The sequence below is a fragment of the Lepus europaeus genome, chromosome 5 (genome assembly GCF_033115175.1).
Source record: "Lepus europaeus isolate LE1 chromosome 5, mLepTim1.pri, whole genome shotgun sequence".
Lineage (NCBI taxonomy): Eukaryota > Metazoa > Chordata > Mammalia > Lagomorpha > Leporidae > Lepus > Lepus europaeus.
Window position 1 is genome coordinate 67,962,278 of NC_084831.1, and position 22,310 is coordinate 67,984,587.

General features: G+C 38.9%; 1 protein-coding gene across 7 annotated transcripts in view; it reads right to left on the bottom strand.

Annotated features, from left to right (window-relative positions):
- SLC44A5 (solute carrier family 44 member 5) overlaps positions 1 to 22,310 on the bottom strand; it is a 440,515-nt gene that overhangs the window by 158,786 nt on the left and 259,419 nt on the right. For all 7 annotated transcript variants that reach the window (XM_062191562.1, XM_062191561.1, XM_062191559.1 and 4 more), the window contains one exon: positions 110 to 158. In XM_062191562.1, coding sequence (XP_062047546.1) covers positions 110 to 158 — 49 coding nt within the window. The remainder of the gene's footprint in view (positions 1 to 109; positions 159 to 22,310) is intronic.

Consider the following 22,310-nt stretch of genomic DNA (forward strand, 5'->3'; position numbering starts at 1 on the left):
CCCTCATCTTGGACAAAATTCCCCATTGACCAGAAAACGGTGCCCCCCATCCAAAAATAAACTCCCTGTGTTTTTAAAAATTATACATTCACAGAGAAGAATTGCTTACCTGTCGGCAATAGGCCCCTTGAAATCTGCATCATATGCCCTTGGCTCACCTGCATTTAAAACAAAGACATTTTTAAGCATATAAGCAAGTGGAAATGTCATACAAATATAAAATATTAATTTAAAAGAATCTGTATCTTGGCTTAGTCCCCTGCTCAGTTCAAAGTTGAATTCATTCTTTGGTCCAGCAAAATATCAGGTATGCCTTGGTGACTGTCGTGAATAACTTTCCTCTCTCCAGCTAGAAGCAAGATAAAGAGGAGTGGCTAAGGAGGACCACATTCCATGTGTCCTATGCACATATTCTCCCACTGTGCTGAGTAACATTGTAGATTTGCATCCAGGTTTCCAAAACTGTTCTACCATCTTCCATCGCCTACAGTTGCTGAGGACTTGTGAGGTACACAGTAAAATGTGAGATGCCTACTTATCCTAGTTCTCCTTTTGCTCTTGGTAATCAGTAAATCAAGTTTTCCTTTGAAATTCAAGGACTAGTCACTGTTGGTCTGTACCGTATTGTTATGTATATATAATATACATATAATATATATATATTATATATATTATTATATTATAATATATATATTATATATATATAATATACATATAATATGCTATGTGAGTGTTATTTCAGTTTCTTTTTTAGATCTATCGGTATGCATGCCATTTAGGAAGATGCTGTAGTCATTCATCATGCTGTTGCATCATGGCTGTCATATATTAACTTTCATATTAACCCTTATCTTTTGTTGTTATTGCTGCTGCTGCTGTTCTCAAGAATCCCTTATTTCCAGCCACATCATGAGTACCTCATTGGATTCAGTCTGCAAATTTTTTTTCAGTGGCAGAGAGAGAAAGAGAGAAACAGAGGGAGAGAGAGAAATTTCCCATATACTGGTCACTTTTCAAATACCTGCAACAGCTGGGACTGAACCAGGTTGAAACCAAGAGCCAGAAACTCAATCCAGGTCTCTTATTTTGATGGCAGGGACCCAACTACTTAAGCCCTCACCTGCTGCCTTCTTGGGTGTGCATTAGCAGGAAGATGGAATTTGGAACCGAACTGCTACTTAAACCCAGGCACTCGGATATGGGATGCTGTCATCCTAATATGTGTCTTAATTTCTATGCCAAACACTCACCCCAATCCTCATCTTTAAAAGATTTAATGTAAATGTAAAATGGATTATTTCCCCCTGCATGTACTGTGTGAAAAGACACAGTAATAAGTTCTGTAAAGTCATTCCTGGAAAAAGTTCTAAATTTTGTAATCCCCAACTTCCTAACTATTCCCCCACAACTCACTCCCACACTCCTCTAAGAATTTGTTCCTATGGGAAGGCCTGGTACTGAATTAAGTTCTGAATTTTAGAGGAGCTGGTAAAATGTTCTGTGTGTCTGCAACCAGCTTGTGCCTGCACTCAGTGGGGTCTTTAAGCCAGAGAACTCAGAGACCTTATTGACATAATCATGGGCTAAGGACAGAACAACAGTAAAAGAAGGATAGCTTTGCAATAAGAATCCAAAAGCCAATCAGTCAGTAAGTTTTCATAAAGCACTTATTATATGCTGAGGGCTCTGAGGGAATTCAAAAGTGTTGCAACACTGAACAATGCATATGTCACATAAGACAAAAAAATACTAAGTTATTTTGTCTGAGTATTTGTGACTCTCCAAAATTCAAATTGAAACTTAATCTTCAATGTGATAATATTAAGTGGTAGGGTCTCAGCCCTCAGGAATGAGAAGAATGCCCTAACCAAAGAGGCCTGATAGAGCTGCTGCCTTTCCATGTCTTTGGCATATGAGGACACAGTGTCCCTCTCGTTTTGTCTTCTACCAAATGAAGACACAGCAAGAAGGGCCCTTTTGAAAGCAGAGAGCAGCCCTCACCAGGTACCACATGTGTCAGTGCCTCGATCTTGGACTTCTTAGCTGTGGAACATGATAAATAAATGTCATAGCCTAAGGTATTTTGTGATAATAGCAGAAATGGGCTAAGCCATGTAACATGAGTCTTAAGTGTTACAAAGTTCTGAAAAGTGAGTTCCATTCAAGAAGGTAGATTTTTTGAAAGACTGAAACAGAACAAAGAAGGAAAGAGAAACATTCTAGGTGAATGAAATTACAATTATGTTATATCCACTAACTGTTTATTGGTCATCTGCTATCTGTTCTGCATTGAAAGGGACACTTTGGGGCCAGTGCTGTGGCATAGAAGGTTGATCCTCTGTGGAGCCAGCAACCCATATGGGTGTTGGTTCGTGTCCTGGCTGCTCTTCTCCAATCCAGCTCTTTGCCTATGGCCTGGGAAAGCAGTGGAAGATGACCCAAGTGCTTGGGCCCCAGCACCCACATGGGAGACCCCCATGGGAAGAAGTTCCTGGCTCTTGGCTTCCTTCAGATGGAGCCAGCTCTGGCCATTGCAACCATATGGGAGCTGAACCAGTGGATGGAAGACCTTTCTCTCTGTCTCTCTATTGGTAACTTTGCCTCGCAAATAAATAAATAAGATATTTTTAAAAAGAGATACTCCTGGGGACATGAGGATTAGTGAAGCACATATTTTTATCTTCAACAGACTGACAGGGAGAGAAATTAGAAAAGAACACAAATAAATTTAATACAGGGCAAAAATGATATCATAGCAGAAGTAGAAAGATAGTACTTTGAGACTCCTAGGGAAGAGGAGGTCATATTCAACTGCAACCTGAAAGGAAGGGTTCCTAGAACCACAACATTGTCAGACTAGTAGGTAAAGCTTAAACTCATGCAGATGAATGAGGCTACAGTGGTAGAACAAAGAGTGAGTTGAAAAGATCATCCTGATTAGAGACATGGATAATGAAAAAGGAATGGAAGAATTTATTTTGCAGGTCATATGCCACAGGACCATAGAAAGATTTTGAACAAAGTAATGACAGTAGAAGCAGAATTTAAGGAAGAGTAATCTAGCAACAGTATGCAAGTTGTATTATAACAGTGAAGGAGGGGAGACTGCATAGGAATCTATAGCAATAGCAGCAGGGAAATGAATGTGAGTCACTGCCCAAGTTGTGGTGGAAGTAATAGAAGTGAGATTCAAGGCACATCACAGAGCAGCAGCACAGTCCAGAGTTAGGAGCAAGGACTTTGGCGTCAGATTGCCTGCTTTCCAGTGCTGAATAGCAGAGTGACCCTAGACTGGTCATTTTACTTTTGAAATCTTGGTTTCCATATTTGTAAACGAGGATATTCATAATACCTTTCCCAGAAAGTCATTATGAGAACAAAATTAATATCAGTAAAAGTGCTTAGAACAGTATTTGGCACTTAGCAAGTAACCCTACCTCTCATCTGTAAATGTTTAATATTAACCATATAAATCACATGCAAAAGACAAATCATAACAGGGTGTGGTTAGGGCTAGGGCTGGCATTGTAATGTAATGGGTAAAGCCACCTATTGTGATGTTGGCATCACATATTGGTACTATTTCATGTACCAACTATTCCATTTCTGATCCAGTTCCCTGCTAATATGCCTGAGAAAGCAGCAGATGACAGTCCAAGTGCACCTACATGGGAGACCTGGAAGAAGTTCCTGCCTCCTGGCTTCAGCCTGACCCAGCCCTGGCCATGGAAGTCATTTAGGGAGTGAACCAGAAGATGTTGATCTCTCTGTCTTTCCCTCTCTCTCTGTCTCTCCCTCTGTCTTTGTCTCTCCCACCCTCTGCTTTTCAAAATAAATAAAATAAATCTTAAAAAAAAAAAAAAGAAAAAGAAAGTTCAGATGTGGAATCAAATCAAGTAATTCCAGATCTGTAAGTTGTAATCTTCAATCAATCCTAGGTCTCTTACCTAGATTTATGGGAGGATTGATACTATTAAAACAAAAACATCAGTGGTTGAAAGAATTTATAAGACAGCTATAAGAAAAAGAACATGAGTTTGTTTTGGGTTCTTTGAGTTTGAAGTGAAACCCAATTGAATGTCCAGCACTAAACTGGAAATAAAAAATCAGAGCCTTGGGAGTGAATCAAGTCTTGAGATATCTGCAAGTCATACAGTTTATATCATGAAAAAAAATGAACTCCACAGAGGAGAACATCACTGTCAAGTATACAGTGATTTATTATAATGAAAATAATAACATCTAACATGTTTTAGTAGTAAGTGCTAAACACTAAATAGAAGGCTGTTTAAAATATAATTTTTATTTAAATTTTTGACTAATACATAATGTTGGGGCCAGCACTTTGGCGTAGCAAGTAAAGCTGCCACCTGCAGTGCTGGCATCCCATATGGGTCCACTTCGAGTCCTGGCTGCTCCACTTCCAATTCAGCTCTCTGCTGTGGACTGAGAAAGCAGTGGAAGATGGCCCAAGTTCTTGGGTCCTTGCACTGGCATTGGAGACCCGCAGGAAACTCCTGGCTCCTGGTTTCAGATCGGCACAGCTCAGACTGTGGCAGCCATCTGGGAGTGAACCAATGGATGGCAGACCTCTCTCTGTCTCTCCACTCCCTGCCTCTGCCTCTCAGTAACTCTGCCTTTCAAATAAATAAATAAATCTTTTAAATACACACAATGCTTGTACATTTGAACGAGGTATAAGGCAAGATTTCAATGCATTTATACAGTGTAATCTAATCAAATCAGATAAGGGTTTTATGTGCTTTATTTTGCTTACTTTGTCACAATATTCTTAATATGTAGGTAGGTTGGAAATTTCTATTAATTAGCCTTACTTTACAGTTGTAAAACACAAGGCTCAGGAAAGATAAGGAATACATCCATAGTCACATAGTTAATGAGTGATGCTTCTGGGATCCATGATTCACTCAGTTGATGGAAGCCAAATTGATCCTACAGGTCATAACCTTCAACATTATCTCCAGGGGAAAGCATCTAAAATACTTCCTGTCTGTGTGTACTTCAGTACCACATTCTCTGACAAATACATGGGCAGCTTCTCTATTTGGACTGCTTATCTGATTCCTGCACATCAACAGTTAATTTTAGGAGTGTCAAGGTTCTCCTTTCTCTGGCCCCTGATGCCCCTGCCCCCAATCCACAGGGGTCTCCAGCAGTCATCTTTCTCCATTGTGCCTGTTCTTTGGCCATGATCAACTGGATCTGGTTTGGACACTGGAGTGCCAGTCAGATTCTCTATCCCAGTAATTTATCATTAAAATGGAGAGTGGGTTACTCTCAGTGGGAGAATGGATTGTAAAATTTAAACTTTGAAGACCAGAGAAACTTGAGACATAATTTCAACTCTGTATGGTAAGAAATTCAGAGGATGCCACAAGGCCCAGGCAGGGGTCACAAATGGACAAGCTAGCAAACTCTTGGCTAACTCTGAACTTTGGCTTTACTTTCCACCCATCCTCTGTCCTCAGTGGTCTTTCTTTGACTTGGATCTTCCACTCTGATTTTGAATAGCAATATTTGTATTATGCTTGGCTTGAGATTCCAGTTCCTAAAGTTGTCTGATAGCTGAACTATCTCAAAACCTTTCTGGAGTACAACATTTAACAATCCTTCCCCGCCCCTACTTCATTCTCACACATACTCAAATGTTCCAAATATCTGGGATGGGTCTGGAGATTCTAATATACTGCCAAACTTAGGGACAACTGGACTTTTGAATGTATTCTGAATTTCACAACCTCTACGTCAGTTCATACGCAATCCTTAACTCTAGCTGTGCACAAAACACCAACTCCTATAGGTTCCTATGGACTTTTTCCAGCCACTTTTATTGTATTCAGTACTTTGGGATGGCTCTGTAAACAGATGAAGCCAATAATGTATTAACAGCACCAACTGAGAGAAAGTATGGTTAACTGAGGTTACTAAAAACAAAAAGCAACTCAAATCAATTGGCAATCTACAAAAAGAGTTAAAGATTTTAAAAGCTATTATTAAAATTGCTATATTGGTCTATTATGCTATATTATATGTGTGTACATATTGTATGTCCACATGGGGAAATTTTATTAAGAGTTTTATTTTAAATGGCTTATAGATAAGATTGTCCATAAATTTAAGCTGCTAAAATCAATCAAAGATACATTTTAATTTGTGGGACCTGAACCTGTGTATCATATGTTTTAGACTTGTTGGTAGAAAGAAACTAAAAACATTTTAGATGGTTGTGCTTAGTTTACTGGCTAAACAAACTACACCATGTTAGATATTTAAGAGGTGTTTTCAAATACATGATTCTTAAAATTTATAGAAGGCATTGGACCTTCTGGTAAATGTTTTCTTAAGTTGTTATCTAATGGTTGAAACGGTTTGCTAAGTATTCATGTGATATTGCTATTGTCAGCAAGCGATCTAGGACTTGCTCCCTCATTTCTCTATTCTAAGCCCAACTTGTTCTTTCATTTCTCTATTCTCTTCAAGGTAGGAAACTAATTCTATTATGAAGGAATCTGTAGGATGCACAATTTAATCTTTAGACCTTATAAAAGAGATGGCTAACATTTTTCTGCAATAGCATAGCCAAAATAAGAACTTAAATAATAATCTCATAGCTAGATTCACTTCGCCATCAGCGAAGTATACAGTAAGTAGAAAAAACCTCCCTTTCAGACCAAAGGGAAAGAAAGTTTTAAAGTGAGAATATAATTTTCCTCATGGGCATTGTCTACCTTAGAAAAACTACTACAGAACATGCCTGTGACTATAGACTTGTAGTTCAGGCCATAGAAGATTAGAGATGGGACTTGGGTACTCCCTTGACTTGCATCCTCTGGTCTGCTTTAACACAAACCAGGAGGAAAAGAAAGCTCGGCATCAGAAGCAATGGGTGGCAGGCCTATTAATGGCTGATCTGTACAGTGATCTGCCCTCAAGGAGACCCAACAGGCCAGTCCACTGCAGTGGCTTTCAATGTGGGAAGCCTGGGCTTCAGCAGAAGTCAGCTTGTGAAGAGCCCTGGCAGCTCTGCCAAGAGTTGGATCACTGGAAATGGACCTGCCCTGGAGTCGAAGGATGCCCAGGTCAGAGCCACAGATCTTATTGGCTCTAAGCTGAAAAGCCCTTCACTCAGCCCAACTTCCAAAGTGACCACTGCAGCTGAGGGGATGGTCAAGTAGGGTCAGCAACATTGCAGGCAGAACTGTAAATTTCTTGTTAGAGATGCCCCCCTGCCTTTACCTGGCCAGCTCTCCTCCCAGGCCAGCCAAGTAATGAAAGTCAACAGAGTGCCTTCCCCTAGGAGGTTCACACCTCCCTTAGGATATACCCCATGTGAAGAGATAGATAGGTCTGGGCCTCTGAATTTACAAGGCCTAAAGCCCAACAGATTATTATCAAGCCCCTTCTATCAGGTTCTATTTGCCTCTCAATCAGAAAAATTACTTGTAGCTTAGACAGCACCTTTCTTAGCTCCTCTAATAATGACTCTGTCCTTTGTTCTAGGCCCTGTCTAGTGCACTTGGGCCTCATTCCTTTGTAATCATAACCTCTACTCTACCACCAATGGCTCTACTCCCAACATGTGTGTACTGATGGTCCTCTTCCCCACTTAATGCTGTATAATTGTTCAAACCTGGTAAATGCCACTCTTAGGATCATTGGTTACTATCCTCACTCTGTCTTTTATGACCTTGTCTAAATATGATCAGAGTCGGCAAACTTGGAAGGCTTCCATATCCTTGGCAACTCATGACGACAGCCTAGGATGGTTACTGGTGCCATAAACTAGAGTGTCAATTTGTTGGGTCAACAACAGGAGCCACTGTGCACTTGCTCCTCATGTGGGATCTCTGTCCTTAATGTGCTGTACATTTTGATTTAATGCTATAACTAGTACTCAAACAGTATGTTTCACTTTGTGTTTCTATGTGGGTGCAAACTGTTGAAATCTTTATACTAAATTGATCTTCTGTATATAAAGAGAATTGAAAATGAATCTTGATGCAAGTGGAAGGGGAGAGGGAGCGGGAGAGGGGAGGGTTGCGGGTGGGAGGGAAGTTATGGGAGGGGGAAACCATTGTAATCCATAAGCTGTACACTGGAAATTTATATTCATTAAATAAAAGTTAAAAAATTAAAAAAAAAAACACCAAATCTAATTGGGTAAATGAAGAGAAGAGCAGCTATCATGATGTATATGAGCTTTGGGAAACACTACCGTTAGGAATAAAAGGCGCCGGCCCTGCGGCTCACTAGGCTAATCCTCCGCCTGCGCTAGCACCCCAGGTTCTAGTCCCAGTCGGGGCGCTGGATTCTGTCTCAGTTGCTCCTCTTCCAGTCCAGTTCTCTGCTGTGGCCCGGGAGTGCAGTGGAGGATAGTCCAGGTCCTTGGACCGTGCACCTGCATGGGAGACCAGTAGGAAGCACCTGGCTCCTGGCTTCGGATCAGCGCAGCACAACAGCTGCAGCGCGCCAGTCATAGCGGCCACTGGGGGTGAACCAATGGAAAAAGGAAGCCCTTTCTCTCTGCCTTTCTCTCTCTCACTGTCTAACTCTGCCTGTCAAAAAAAAAAAAAAAAAAAAAAGGAATAAAAGGCAAATAAAGTTGTAGGAAGGAACACAGAAATGGGACATTCAAAAAAGTCAAAGATTTCAAGAAAGATGCTCATAAATTCCACATACCAAATGATTACGAAAGGGATCCTTATTTGTACCAGGGACTGCTCTAAGTGTTTTATTCCCAAGTCAGCCATTTTGCACAGTTCTACATAGAACACAATGCTAATTAGACTCCCTTGAAACTGTGCAATGCAATAGACCCCGAAGCATAAGATTTATGCAATTTAATACCCCCCAATTCTTTGAAATATGGATAATGATTATTCCATCTTACTGATAAGAAGGTTGAGGCATAGAAGAATGAATTAATTTGCCATAGCCCTCAGCTAACAAGAACTGGAGGTAAGACTGCAAGGTAGACGGTCTAACCCCAAAGCCTGGATTGAAGCACTTAGAAGGAAGAGCTCATCGTGATCTCAAAGTAATGCCATACATGAGTAGAAAGACAGAATGAAAGCATTAACAACTTATACTGATCTTGTAATTATTTGCTTTTAAATAAAAAAAAATAGCAAAACTAGCTTAAAAGTATCTAGGCTGGCTTTCAATTTTGGTGTGATTTGTACTTCACCAAGTGAAAAGGCGGATTGCAGTGTATATGAAATACCATTGTTAAATCTGCCTGAAAAGCCCACACTCTGATTGTAAATCCTGGCTGCCTTACATTTCAGTGGAAAATACCCTAAACCACAGTCAGATGATAAGATTTAGCCAACTTCATACATAGTAAGAACAGCTGGAGAGTGATGACTTCACCCTGCGCCCTGTGCTGGCAGAATGTGTATTGTCATGCAAATTTTTTATTTCCTGCAAACCAATACAGGGCAGTGCTTTTACAGGAGGCTTCACAGGCTCTAATTGCATCTCTGGAAAAAACAGACTGAAAGGCAAGCTAAATGAAAAGAGCCACAGTACCTCACTGTCACTGAGCTTAGCCAGTTGAGCACAATTCATATTTCTCATTTGAAGAAAAAAAAACTAAAATTAGGTAAGAATTTGTAAGCTTCTTAAGTCCATTTGAATTTCTGATCATGAAAATTATTATGATAATAGAGTCACTGAAAAAACATTTATTAGGGGCAGCTACACATTTGTTATTGTAGTTAAAGGATTGCACTGCTCTCACACAGTGTAACTTTTTTTAAACTAAAAATAGTTTATAAGGATTAAGGAAAATAGTTGAAGTAATTACTTCAATTCTTGGTTCAGATTTCAAATGACTCAACTAAAAGCAAATGGCAAGATAAAGCAGCCAGTCATGATTAGAAAGAGTCTTTTCTTTGACAGCAATATGTTTGTCAAAGAAAAATGACAATGTAACTACCACTGATCAGCCATAAAAAGCAAAAATATAAAACATTTAATTTTATTCCTTCAGCAATATTCTCCTATGAGAACCTCATGTACTTCCAAGAACAAAAGGGGAATAAAGATGAAACAAACAAGTCTTAGAGGGCTTAAAGACCTACTATGTGCAAGCGATCAGACAATTTTCCAACAACCATGGAAAAATTAAGGTTCATTTTAATATTCAGCAATAGCCTGTAAAGGATTTACTCTATTTTCTGTATGGATTTATGGTGTGTCTATAAAAGAGGGCCTATTGCTTCATCCAACCAAGGGGTTTCCTTTTTCTCTATAACTCAGCAAAGAATTGTTAGGACATGCTAGGCCATGAGTAGTTAACCCCAAACCCAATGAAACTGGGTACAGATAGATAACCTAAAGGCTAGTGGAACTGTTAGGTAGGAAGTTAGATATGAGCTTATGTGTGTGTAACAGGCCTAAAGAGAAGACTGTGTTAGCATATGCATCTGCATCTCAAAGTCATCCTGATAATGTTTCAGGGGCAGCCCGGTATTTGCATCCTGCCCTGCCCCCCTTCTACCTGATAACCTGCCAGGTGTGGGGTTCCCACCCCTTCTGCCTGACAAATCTTCCACAATCTCCCAGATGCAGCCCAGTGTCTGCATTTCAAACACCCTGCTCCCAGGATCCTGATTCTCTAGGGGGTCCTACTCACCCTTCCTCCTGTCTGATACCTACAAGGGAAAACTCAGAGAGGAGCTTCTTAACATTTACATCCATAAAATCCTTTGTTTCAGGAAGAAATGTGTGAAGACAAAGACCCATCTCCTTAAACCCACCCACCCCAACCCTGGCCTCAACCAGACAGTGGCGGCTCAGCCCTCTGCCTCTATGCTGAGTCGCCCACCTGCCTGGCCAGGTGTAATCTCTCCACTCTTTCTGAGCGACTGCACTCTCTCAGGTCCTGTCCGGAGAGGTGCCCATCCGTTCTTGCGGATGTCCCTACCCTAATAAACTTTGCTACTTCTACTTTCCACTACTCTGTCTCACGCGTGAATTCTTTCTTGTGTGAAGACAAGAACCCTGCCATTCTCCGGTAACAGAATGTTTATTGCCAGGCAAAGCCCCTCACCTGGGACATTGCACACTGCTGAGACAATACCTTGTAAACTTTATAAATGAGCTTTTCTGTGCATCCCCCATCCATTTTATCAGGGTCCATGTGCCACTCAGCATGTCCATGTGACCTCCCCCAAAGAGCAGCTTTATGAAGGATTCTGCCCACTTTCCACGAAGGATGAAGCCTGACTTCAGATGTTTGCTCACTCTCTGTGACAGGGCTGAAATCCCACTCTCTACCCTCCTGTGCTGTCTATCCTAAAATAAAGTTTTCTCTGCTTTAACTGGCTGCCTCTTCTCCTTCTTCTTTTCTTAAGATTTATTTATTTATTTGAAAAGAAGAGTTACAGAGAGGCAGAGGGAGAGAGGTAAGAGAGAGGGGTCTTCCATCCACTGGTTCACTCCCCAAACGGCCATAGCAGCTGGAGCTAGGCTGATCCAAAGCCAGGAGCCAGGAGCTTCTTCTGGGACTCCCACGCAGATGCAGGGCCCCAAGTGCTTGGGTCATCTTCTACTGCTTTCCCAGGCCATAACAGAGAGCTGGATCGAAAGAGGTGCAGCTGGGAATAGAACCCGAGCCCATATGGGATGCTGACGCCACAGGCAGAGGATTAACCTACTGTGTCACAGTGCCGGCCCCCCTGCCTCTTCTCCTTCTTCGAACCCTAAAAATTCCTAAATTTAACAAAGATCAAGAATCATGTTCTTTGCCATTTCTTGTAAGGTGATGGTTCCACTTCTTAACCCAAAAAACATGGCTTTCCATTATCTGGCACATCTCATCAGCCTTATCTCTCTTATATCATCACCTTCTTCAATGCTAATAGTCCAGCAATTCTGCACTGCTTACAATTCCTTTCCAAAATCAAGTGTTTTTCATAGTCTATTCCCTCTGTTTAATGTGACTTTCTCATCCTGGTTGTTTGGGCGATGGCTAAAGGAAACTTACACCTCCCATTGCCAATTCTCCACTGATTCTGAAGAAAAATAAGACCAAGACATTCTACTGGCCAGTTGGTGGAGCCCACTGGATATCAATGTAGAGGGCATTTGTAAACCCATGGTAAAGATCTAATTCCAGTTATCTCAGAGACACCCATACTGCCACTATATACACTGTTGCAGTAGGTATACTGTATTGCAAGGCAGATTCCTGAAATCTGTGACTATGTTACTTTATGTGGAGAAAAGGACTTTGCAGTTGTGATTAAATTAAGGCCCATGAGATGCGGGGATTATTCTGGATTATCTGAGTGAACTGAATGTAATCACAAGGCTCCTTGAATGGGAAAGAAAGAGAAGGGTCAAAGCATGAAATGTGGTAACAGAAACGAGTTTGGAGTTATGTCTCATGAGAAAAACTGTCATTTTTGAGAGCAGAAGACTCATGAGTCAAAGAATGAAGCAGCCTTTAGAAGCTAGAAAATGTAAGCAATTGGTCTCTTCCCCAAGCCTCTGGAAGGAAATTTTTTTTGCTGGTGACTTGATGTTAATTTACTGAGACCTATTTTGTAATTCTGACTTCCAGAGTTGTAAGGTGATAAATTTAAGCCACAGGTTTGTGGCAATTTGCTACAATAGAGCTAATACAACCTGACCATTTCTCTGACTGCATTAATACCAGGTCTTTTAGGGTAGAACTAGGTCTTGGTTATCACTCTATTCCTGTTACCAGATTAGTAGCATAATTGGCACTCAATAAATATATAAAGAGCAAATTTAAAAAGAATGTCAGTGTAATTTTGAATTCTCATATCTTTAATTTAGGTTATAAAAATAAAAATAGGGTATTAATCTTGACAATCACAAGCTAATCATTTTAGATAGATTTCAACTTGGATTAAAGGTAAGTCAATAGACTCCCAGAGTTGTACTGATGTGAAAAATTACTGCTTCTACCACCAAGACTAATTCAGCATCCAGTGTGTAATGTCAAGTTCAGTAGGAGTTAACAAAGGAGTAAGGAATGCAGTAGCTCATGTTGTGAAATAAAAATTGGGTATCAAATTACATGATAGAAAATGTTGTTGCTACCAGCAACAGGCTATATAATCTTGGGAAAATTATTTTTCCCTCTTTGAACTTCCATTTGCCATCCATAAAATGGTGGTAGAGGGGGGAAAGATAGGAAACAATTTCTGCCTTCAGGAGAGACTATCTAACACGAGAAATAGAAAAAAAAATGTAAATTATCCTCATAACTAAAATAGGTCAGTGTAAAATCAATACAATCCAACTTTGGATGAATGGCATATTGGCTAACAGTGACACCAATAATTCCAGAAAAGTTTCAATCAGCAAGCTGGATGTGATATTTTCAGAATAATTTTTTAGAGGAAAGGAATTTTCAGCACTCTTAGAGGAAAGAATGTGTTACTTGTGAAAGCTGGACAAAAGCACAAGGTAGCTGTGACAAAGAGCTATGCCCGGAGGAGAAGACAGGAAAGCAGTTAGGGAATTAAGCACAATATCAGGAATTCAGGTCCACTTACAAAGCCTCTGAAGCCTTCTGAGAAAGTGACACAATTGCCATGTGTTTATGTATTTGCAAGATGCACAGGAAATAGGAAAGTCAAAGCAGAGGGACCCACAATGTGACTGCTGTCATATTTCAGACATCAGAGGGTAGGCGCCCAACTGAGGTTGTAGCAGGGAGAGAGGATGAGACAATTCCAAAAGTATTACAGAGGAATCTATTTGGTGGGGTGAAAGAAAGGACATGGCACCATGTTTCATCAGCCAGTGATGACAATACCTCATGCAGAAAATGATGCACATTCCAGAACCTCATCTCAGGCAGCAACGTGACCCCACATCAGACATGGCAAGATTAATGGAAATGCAAATGAGGCTACTTCAGCCCTGATCTCAAGCCAAACAATGCAGTGTATCATGACCTTATGACAGTTGTTTTTCTTCAAGGCTGAGTAACTGCCTAAATATAAGGGATGGTAAGTCACCCACATTACATCAAGGATGTAAAATTTTCTATTTCAAGAAAGATTACCCTCATCACAAGGATGGCTTCTAAATAGTTTGCATCAATGTTTGAAATACTTTTCCCTATATGAACACAAACCATAAATGCTTTAGTTATAACCTTAGAAGTATTGCCTAAAAGAAGCAACTACCACTCCATTGAGCAAGCAAGAGGAAACATATGGGAGGCATTCCGGCTGCTTCTTAATAGACTGATTTTATAGGGAGAACTGAAGGATGTACATTTAGGAGCACTGAAAATGCAGTTTTGAAAAAATGATTTTTTTGACTACTGTGACAAAGCAGTGAATTTGTGTAGAACAGCCATGAATTATTGGATAATCACATATCTTCTCAGAATAAATAAAATTTTGAATCAATATTGATTTAAAAAGAGAGTCTGGAAGCAAACAAGAACATGAATTGAGTTTGAAGGTTATCAACTTGGGTTTTCTAATATTTCTTTCTAGTCATATCTGTATTTTATTGCTCAACAGGAGGCACAAAAAGAAGACCCATGACATAATCTAATTACATTGGAGCAACTCCTATTTTCTCTGGTCTCATAGGTTATGCACTTAAATATCATGCCAGGCCCTCTTCCACTATCTCCTAAAATATAAGAACAACTTCATAACCAGGAATATAGAATGAACAGTATATTTACTCATCCTCAACATAAAATAAGTGATTTCACCTTGCCTTTTTAATCTGCAAAGTTCAGGCCACAGCATAGTAAATTAATAAAGCTTGAGAAAAATGATAGTTTTATAGATATAAAACACAAAAAATAACTTTTGTAAAGAAGGCAAATTTGCCTTTAATGTTAAAGTAGAGTAAAAGACTTCCCATTTTACTTAAGAATAAATGCTACTAAGGAAAACATCAGTAAGAATTTGTCAAAGTATCACAAGTGCATAAAGCAGTCTGATAGCTGGTGATAACATCTCCCCTGCTTCCTCATATCATCCAAAGGTTGCTGATGAGAATAAAATTAGACTGCTTATCAACTCTGACTTTTGCCACAACTCTAGAAGATGGAAGATAACAACCGCTAGAAAATCATCCCTTTCTCTGGGCCTAGAGTGTAGGAAAGATAACATGGTGTAGACATAATTCCTACCTACAATGCATCATGATCCAGTGTACAGCCTACAGGAAGAGTACACTATTAGAATCTGTACCATGCAGGTACCTCTATTCACAGGATAATTGAGGGAAAATTGTGGTAATCTATGGTCTGTCACTGATGGGTCAGACCGGATACTTGGAATTAAAAACAGAGGGAAAAACAGACAGCAGGGATGCACACAATTTAGGGCTTGACCAACCCTAAGCTGTGTGTGTGTGTGTGTGTGTGTGAGAGAGAGAGAGAGAGAGAGAGAATAAAAACAGAGAAATCGAGATTGAGATTCTTTTGGCATAGGGTGTTTTTGTGGTGGAGGTTTATAGAATAAGGTAATCACTTGGAATGCCTGCAGGCTTATCTCATTCTTTTCTGAAGTCCTATCTCATGGATGATGTCAAAGATACAATGGCTTGGACTTTATACTTGTAAATTCTATGGAGCATATGTGAGGCAGAAATATTCCAGAATATTTCTTATTTCATAAAATGTGTTTTTCACAAAGAGAATGAGAGTATTATGAGCTCAGTGTTGAAAGAAAACTTTGAGCTCTTTCTTTTATATTCTGCATAGATTTGGAAGAGGGAGTAAAAGACTAGAGAAAAGAAATACCACACTCAAGGCAAGGATTTCTGCCATGATGGTAGTAGCACAAAACTGACAAGATAAATCTGTATGTAAAACTCTACTTGATAGCTCCAATTCAAAAATATGGTATTCTCTCTCTCTCTCTTTCTCTCTCTCTCTCTCTCTCCTTCCCTCCCCCACCTCTCCTTTCTTCCCCCTCTCTCTATTTCTCTCTGCAAAAATAACTAAGATTCTGGCTATTAAGCTTGAAGAAAAATTTTTTAAAAGCACTGAAAAGCCAATGAAATAAAGGAGAAATATCAGGCCCAATCGAGAAAGCAGGAAGGCACAGAAAGAAGGATACCACTAAAGCCACTATAGCCTCAAAGATGTTAACCAACTAAGCAAATTCAAAGAGAGAGTGCAGGGGCTATAATATACACCTAGATGCTGCCCAAGATAAGAAGTCAAGTAGATATCACTCCCTAAAGGTGGAAAACCAAAAGGCTGTAATTTCAGGATAAAATCCTTTCCATCTTCAAGAAAGTCATCTTGGAGCTGAGTAAAGACAGCAGAAACATTTTCACTTGAATGTGTGTGTGCAGTAATCCAAAGAGGATTCAATCCATAGCTACTCCTAGGAAGCTGACAGAACATCCACTGTTGGAATTCAACCTTATTCTAATAATTTTCACCAATAATTTTCCAAAATAAATATGCAGCTCACAATAAAAAAAAATTAGAAAATAAGACATGGGGCCAGCATTATGGAACAGTGAGCTAAGCTGCCACCTGCAATACCAGTATCCCATGCTAGAGTACCAGTTCGAGTCCTAGCTGCTCCAGTTCTGATCCAGCTCCCTGCTAATGCACCTGGGAAAGCAGAGGAAGATGACCCAAGTACTTGGGTTCCTGCCATCCATGTGGGAGACCAGATGGATCTCTGGGCTCCTGTCTTCGGCTTAGACCAAACCTGCTTATTACAACCATTTTTGTGAGTGAATCAGAGGATAGAAGATCCCTCTCTTTCTCCCCTTCTCTGTCATTCTGCCTTTCAAATAAATAGGTAAATAAACCTTTAAAAAGAAAGAAAAAAATTAAGGCACCATGAAAGATCCATATAGCTAGTAAACATAAATAGATCCACAAAGTTTTCAGATATTAAATTATTAGTCACACATTACAAATTAGCTATATTTTCTTTAGAAATAAAAGACACACATGGAAATAGATGGAATACTTAAAAAGTATCTAGGTGATTTGAAAATGAATCAGATTGACTTTGATTGTGAAAACCACAACAAATGAAACGTAAAACTCCGTGGACAAAGTTGACACCCTATTAGACACAGCTGAAGAGACAATTAGCAAACAAGATTGTAAGTCAAAATAAATTATTCAGAACACAGCATAGAAAAATGAAGAGAAAAAAATTAAAGAATACTTGCTATACTGAGAGTAGAGTGAGAAGTTTTAACATATGTCAAATTAGATTTCCAGGATGAATAGGATGATGGAGAGAGGCAGTAAAAATAATTGCCACCGTCACCATAGAATTCTATGTCTAGTAGCCATGGGGGGTAGTAAAAAGATGATATTTTTAGGGGAAAAAAACAATTTAAAAAATCAAGAAAGCCAAGAGAATTTTCCACCATCAGGCCTTCACTAAAATGTATTGGGTAAATATCTCTGAAAGAAGTAAAAGAGAGCCAGAAGAAAGACTTCTGATGAAACAAGAAATGCAGAGTGAAGAACTATCGGGGAGAAGAAAGATCACTGATTACGTGGAGTAATAATAACAAAGTGTCGTGAGGTTAAATAAAACAAGAGAAAATTATGGCAATAACAGAATATAATCTCAGTTTTATTATGTTTCTTGTATTATGCAGAAAAAGGGTGAAATATTAATGAACTTTAAACTTTTATTAGTATGCATGTTGCAAATTTGAAAGATTAAAACCAGAATATATTTCTTTTATATTAGGCAAGGAGAGAAAATGGTATAAAAATTAGTCACTTCAAAATCAGATAAAAAAAGAAAAATAAATGTACTCAGGTTAGTGAGAAAGTACAATGTAATATTGTTATGGACTGAATATTTGTATCCTTCCAGAACATATGTGTAAAGCAATTAACTCCATTGTGATGGTATTTGGAAGTGAGGGGCCTTGGGTGTAGTTAAATTTAGTTGAGATTATGAGAGTGGAGGCTCCATGTTGGCATTAGTGTCAGTATAAGAAGAGGAAGAGGGTCTTCTGTCTGCCGTGAGGTCATTGCAAGAAGATAGTCATCTGCACGCTGTCAAGAGGACCCACAACAGAAAGCAAGTCAGCTGGCACCTTGTTTGTTATACTAGCTTGAACATTCTCAAATGTTTTGAGAGTTGCATTAGTCATAACTGCACAAAATGTGCCTGTAACTCATAAAAAATGTTCAAGATCACTAGCAATCAGGGAAATGCAGATCAAAACCACAATGAGGTTTCACCTCACCCCTGTTAGAATGGCTCACATTCATAAATCCACCAACAACAGATGCTGGCAAAGATGTGGTGAAAAAGGGACACTAACCCACTGTTGGTGGGAATACAAGCTGGTTAAGCTACTATGGAAGTCTGTCTGGAGATTCCTCAGAAACCTGAATATAACCCTACCATTCAACCCAGCCATCCCACTCCTTGGAATTTACCCAAAGGAAATTAAATTGGGAAACAGAAAAGCCATCTGCACATTAATGTTTATTGCTGCTCAATTCACAATAGCTAAGACCTGGAATCAACCTAAATGTCCATCAACAGTAGACTGGATAAAGAAATTATAGGACATGTACTCTGTTAAATACTACACAGCAGTAAAAAAAAAAAAAAAAAAAAAAAAAAAAAAAAAAAAAAACAATGAAATCCGGTCATTTGCAACAAAATGGAGGAATCTGGAAAACATTATGCTGAGTGAAATAAGCCAGTCCCAAAGGGACAAATATCATATGTTCTCCCTGATCGGTGACAACTAACCGAGCACCAAAAAGGAAACCTGTTGAAGTGAAATGGACACTATGAGAAACAGTGACTTGATCAGCCCTTGCCCTGACTGTTGATGAACAACTTAATACGTTATCCCTCTTAGTATTTTTTTGTCTGTTATACTTAATACTATTGGTTTAATTCTGTAATTAACACACAATTATTCTTAGGTGTTTAAATTTAACTGAAAAGTGATCCCTGTTAAATATATGAGTGGGAATAAGAGAAGGAAGAGATGTACAATTTGGGACATGCTCAAGCTGACTTGCCCCAAATGGTGGAGTTAGAAATATGCCAGGGGATTCCAATTCAATCCCATCAAGGTGGCATGTACCAATGCCATCTCACTAGTCCATTTGATCAATTTCTGTTCACAATTGATCATAATGATAGGACTAAGAATCAAAGGGATCACATAAATAAGACTAGTGTCTGAAAATGCTAACTGATAGAACAAAAAAGGGAGAGAACGATCCAACATGGGAAACGGGATACACAGCAGACTCATAGAATGGCAGATGTCCTAAACAGCACTCTGGCCTCAGAATCAGCCCTTAAGGCATTCAGATCCAGCTGAAGAGCCCATGAGAGTATTTCAGGCATGGAAAGCCAAGACACTCTGTCAAAAAAAAAAAAAAAATGACCTAAATGAAAGATCTCTGCGAGTGAGATCCCAGTGGAAAGAACAGGTCATCAAAGAAGGAGGTACCTTTCTCTGAGGGGAGGAGAGAACTTCCACTTTGACTATGACCTTGTCTAAATATAATAAGAGTCGGTGAACTCAAGAGGTGTCCATAGCCTTGGCAACTCATGACAAGAACCTAGGGTGATTACTGATGCCATAAACAAGAGTGTCAATTTGTTAAGACAACAACAGGAGTCACTGTGCACTTATTCCTCATGTAGGATCTCTGTCCTTAATGTGCTGTACATTGTGATTTAATGCTATAACTAGTACTCAAACAGCATTTTTCACTTTGTATTGCTATGTGGGTGCAAACTGTTGAAATCTTTACTTGATGTATACTAAACTGATCTTCTGTATATAAAGAGAATTGAAAATGAATCTTGATGTGAATGGAAGGGCAGAGGGAGCGGGAAAGGGGAAGGTTGCGGGTAGGAGAGAAGTTATGGGGGGGAAAGCCATTGTAATCCATAAGCTGTACTTTGGAAATTTATATTCATTAAATAAAAGTTTTTTAAAAAGTGCCTGTAACAGATAAAAATTATACTGGATAAAAACCAAAATCTAGCCATATACTATATGTATATCTGAAAAAAGATAGGAAAATGTTGAAGTGAAGGCAAGTAAATAGTAATAAAAAGATAGACATTGTAGGTAATTTCTGAAAACAGTAATTACAGAAAAGCACATAACATGAAATAGAGGCTCATTTCATGATAAAAGCTCCAATTAAAAGAAGATGTAATAATTTTAGTTGTATGCAGTTAGTGATAAAATTGAACATGAAAATGTATAAAATTATAAGAAAAATAGACAAATCCATAGTCATAGTAAAGTTAATAGACTTTCTCAGTATTTTATCAAACATTATAAAACAGATAAAAATTCAGAAAGTGTACATTCTTTCCAATAAGTGGTTATAGGATAATGCATGTTCATAAATAAAAAATTCATAAAGTTGAGCCCCTATATAATATCTGAAACAAAAATCAACATTAGCTAGAAATCTCAAAGGGAAAAATAAAATTATTAAAACCTCATGACCTGAGAGAGAGGATTCATTAGGCACAGAACAAAAAGTACTAGTCACTCAGTAAATCTAGTTATAAAGTGTTTTTATTCTTGTTGGACACATCAGACTTTTTTTCCTTATATTACCCTAGAAAATGACATTTTCAAACCCAATGAAGAACATCATCATCACTTGAGGATGAGACTGAGACTGGTTTTTAAAAAGCTATGGATAGCCACTTTGAGCCCCTCATTCCAGTCTTAGAGGGTCTCTCAAAAAGATGTGCAAATCATAATGAGTAATATGAGTAATAAATTTAACACCAAAAAAGCAAGAAATTCTGTTGATGAAATGGTTAGAGAGACAAGACAACCATGGAGGATAATTACTAACCCTTGAAACATTGAATTACAGATATCCAAACTATATAAAGAACTTCTATTTTAAAAGACCAAGAACTTGGGGGTCAGTGCTGCAGTGTAGCAGGTAAAGCCACTCGCTGCCTGCAATGCTGGCATCTCAAACGGTTGCTGGTGCAAGTCCTGGTTGCTCCACTTCCTATCCCACTCTCTGCTATGGCCTGGGAAAGCAGTGGAGGATGGTCCAAGTCCTTGGGCTCCTGTGATCGTGTGGGAGACCTGAAAGAGGCTCCTAGCTCCTGGCTTCAGATCAGCCCAACTACAGCTCTTGTAACTGTTTAGGAAGTGAACAAGGAGATGTAAGATCTTTCTCTCTCTCTCTTGCTCACTCGCTCTCTCACTCTCTCTCTTTGCCTCTCTGTAACTCCTGTAACTCTGGATTTCAAATAAATAAATAATCTTTTTTTAAAAAGATCAAAAATTTAAAAGTGATCAAAAGATTTAGAAAGGAAATTCAGAGGAGAAAATCTAAATGGTTAATAATAACAAAGTAGAATTTGATCACTTTAATAATTAGGAGGTTGTAAATTAAAACCAGAGGGGCTGGCACTGTGGTGCAAACATCCCATATGGGTGCTGGTTCGAGTCCCAGCTACTCCACTTCCAATACAGCTCCCTGCTGATGGCCTGGGAAGGTGGTGGATGACCTGGATGCTTGGGTTACTGCACCTACATGGGAAACCTAGAGGAAGCTCCTGGCTCCTGGCTTTGGATTGGCCCAGCTCCAGCTGTTACGGCCTTTTGGGGAGTAAACCAGCAGATGGAAGACCTCTCTCACTCTTCTCCCTCTCTCCATCTCTCAAATAAATAAATCTTAAAAGAAATCACATGGAAATCACTAAATACCCCCAACGATGTGAAAATATGGTGTGCTGACAGTGATGTGAAGTGATGGTAACTCTTACACACTGCTAGTGAGAACAAAAATTGGTAGAAATTTTGAAAATATTAACATGATCTAATCTTATGACAGAGCAAATTCACTCCTAAATATATATCCCAAACTATAGCATAAGTTCACAAAGATACATATATAATAAATTTCATGGTAGCAACAATTATAACAGCCAGAAAGTTAAAAGAACTTAATATCCATCAAAGCAGAGAAGATACCTGATGATAGTCACTCAATGGAATGCTAAGCAATTGCCTCTTTGCAAGAGGTAACCACTAGCCTGAGTTTTGTGATAATCATTTTCTGGTTTTTCTTTAATTTATCCTCTCTTATATATCCCATGTAATACAATTCATTTTTGGCAATTTTGACCTTTATTTAAATGGAATCACATGATATGGAGTTTTGTTTTATTTGTTTTCCTTTTATCATGTTTGCTAGATTCATACAAATGTGTGTATGCTGTCTTTCTCAGATGCACAAACATGAAAGGAAGAAAATAAAAGGCTACATCATCCAAACAAGAAATCTAAAACTGAAGGCT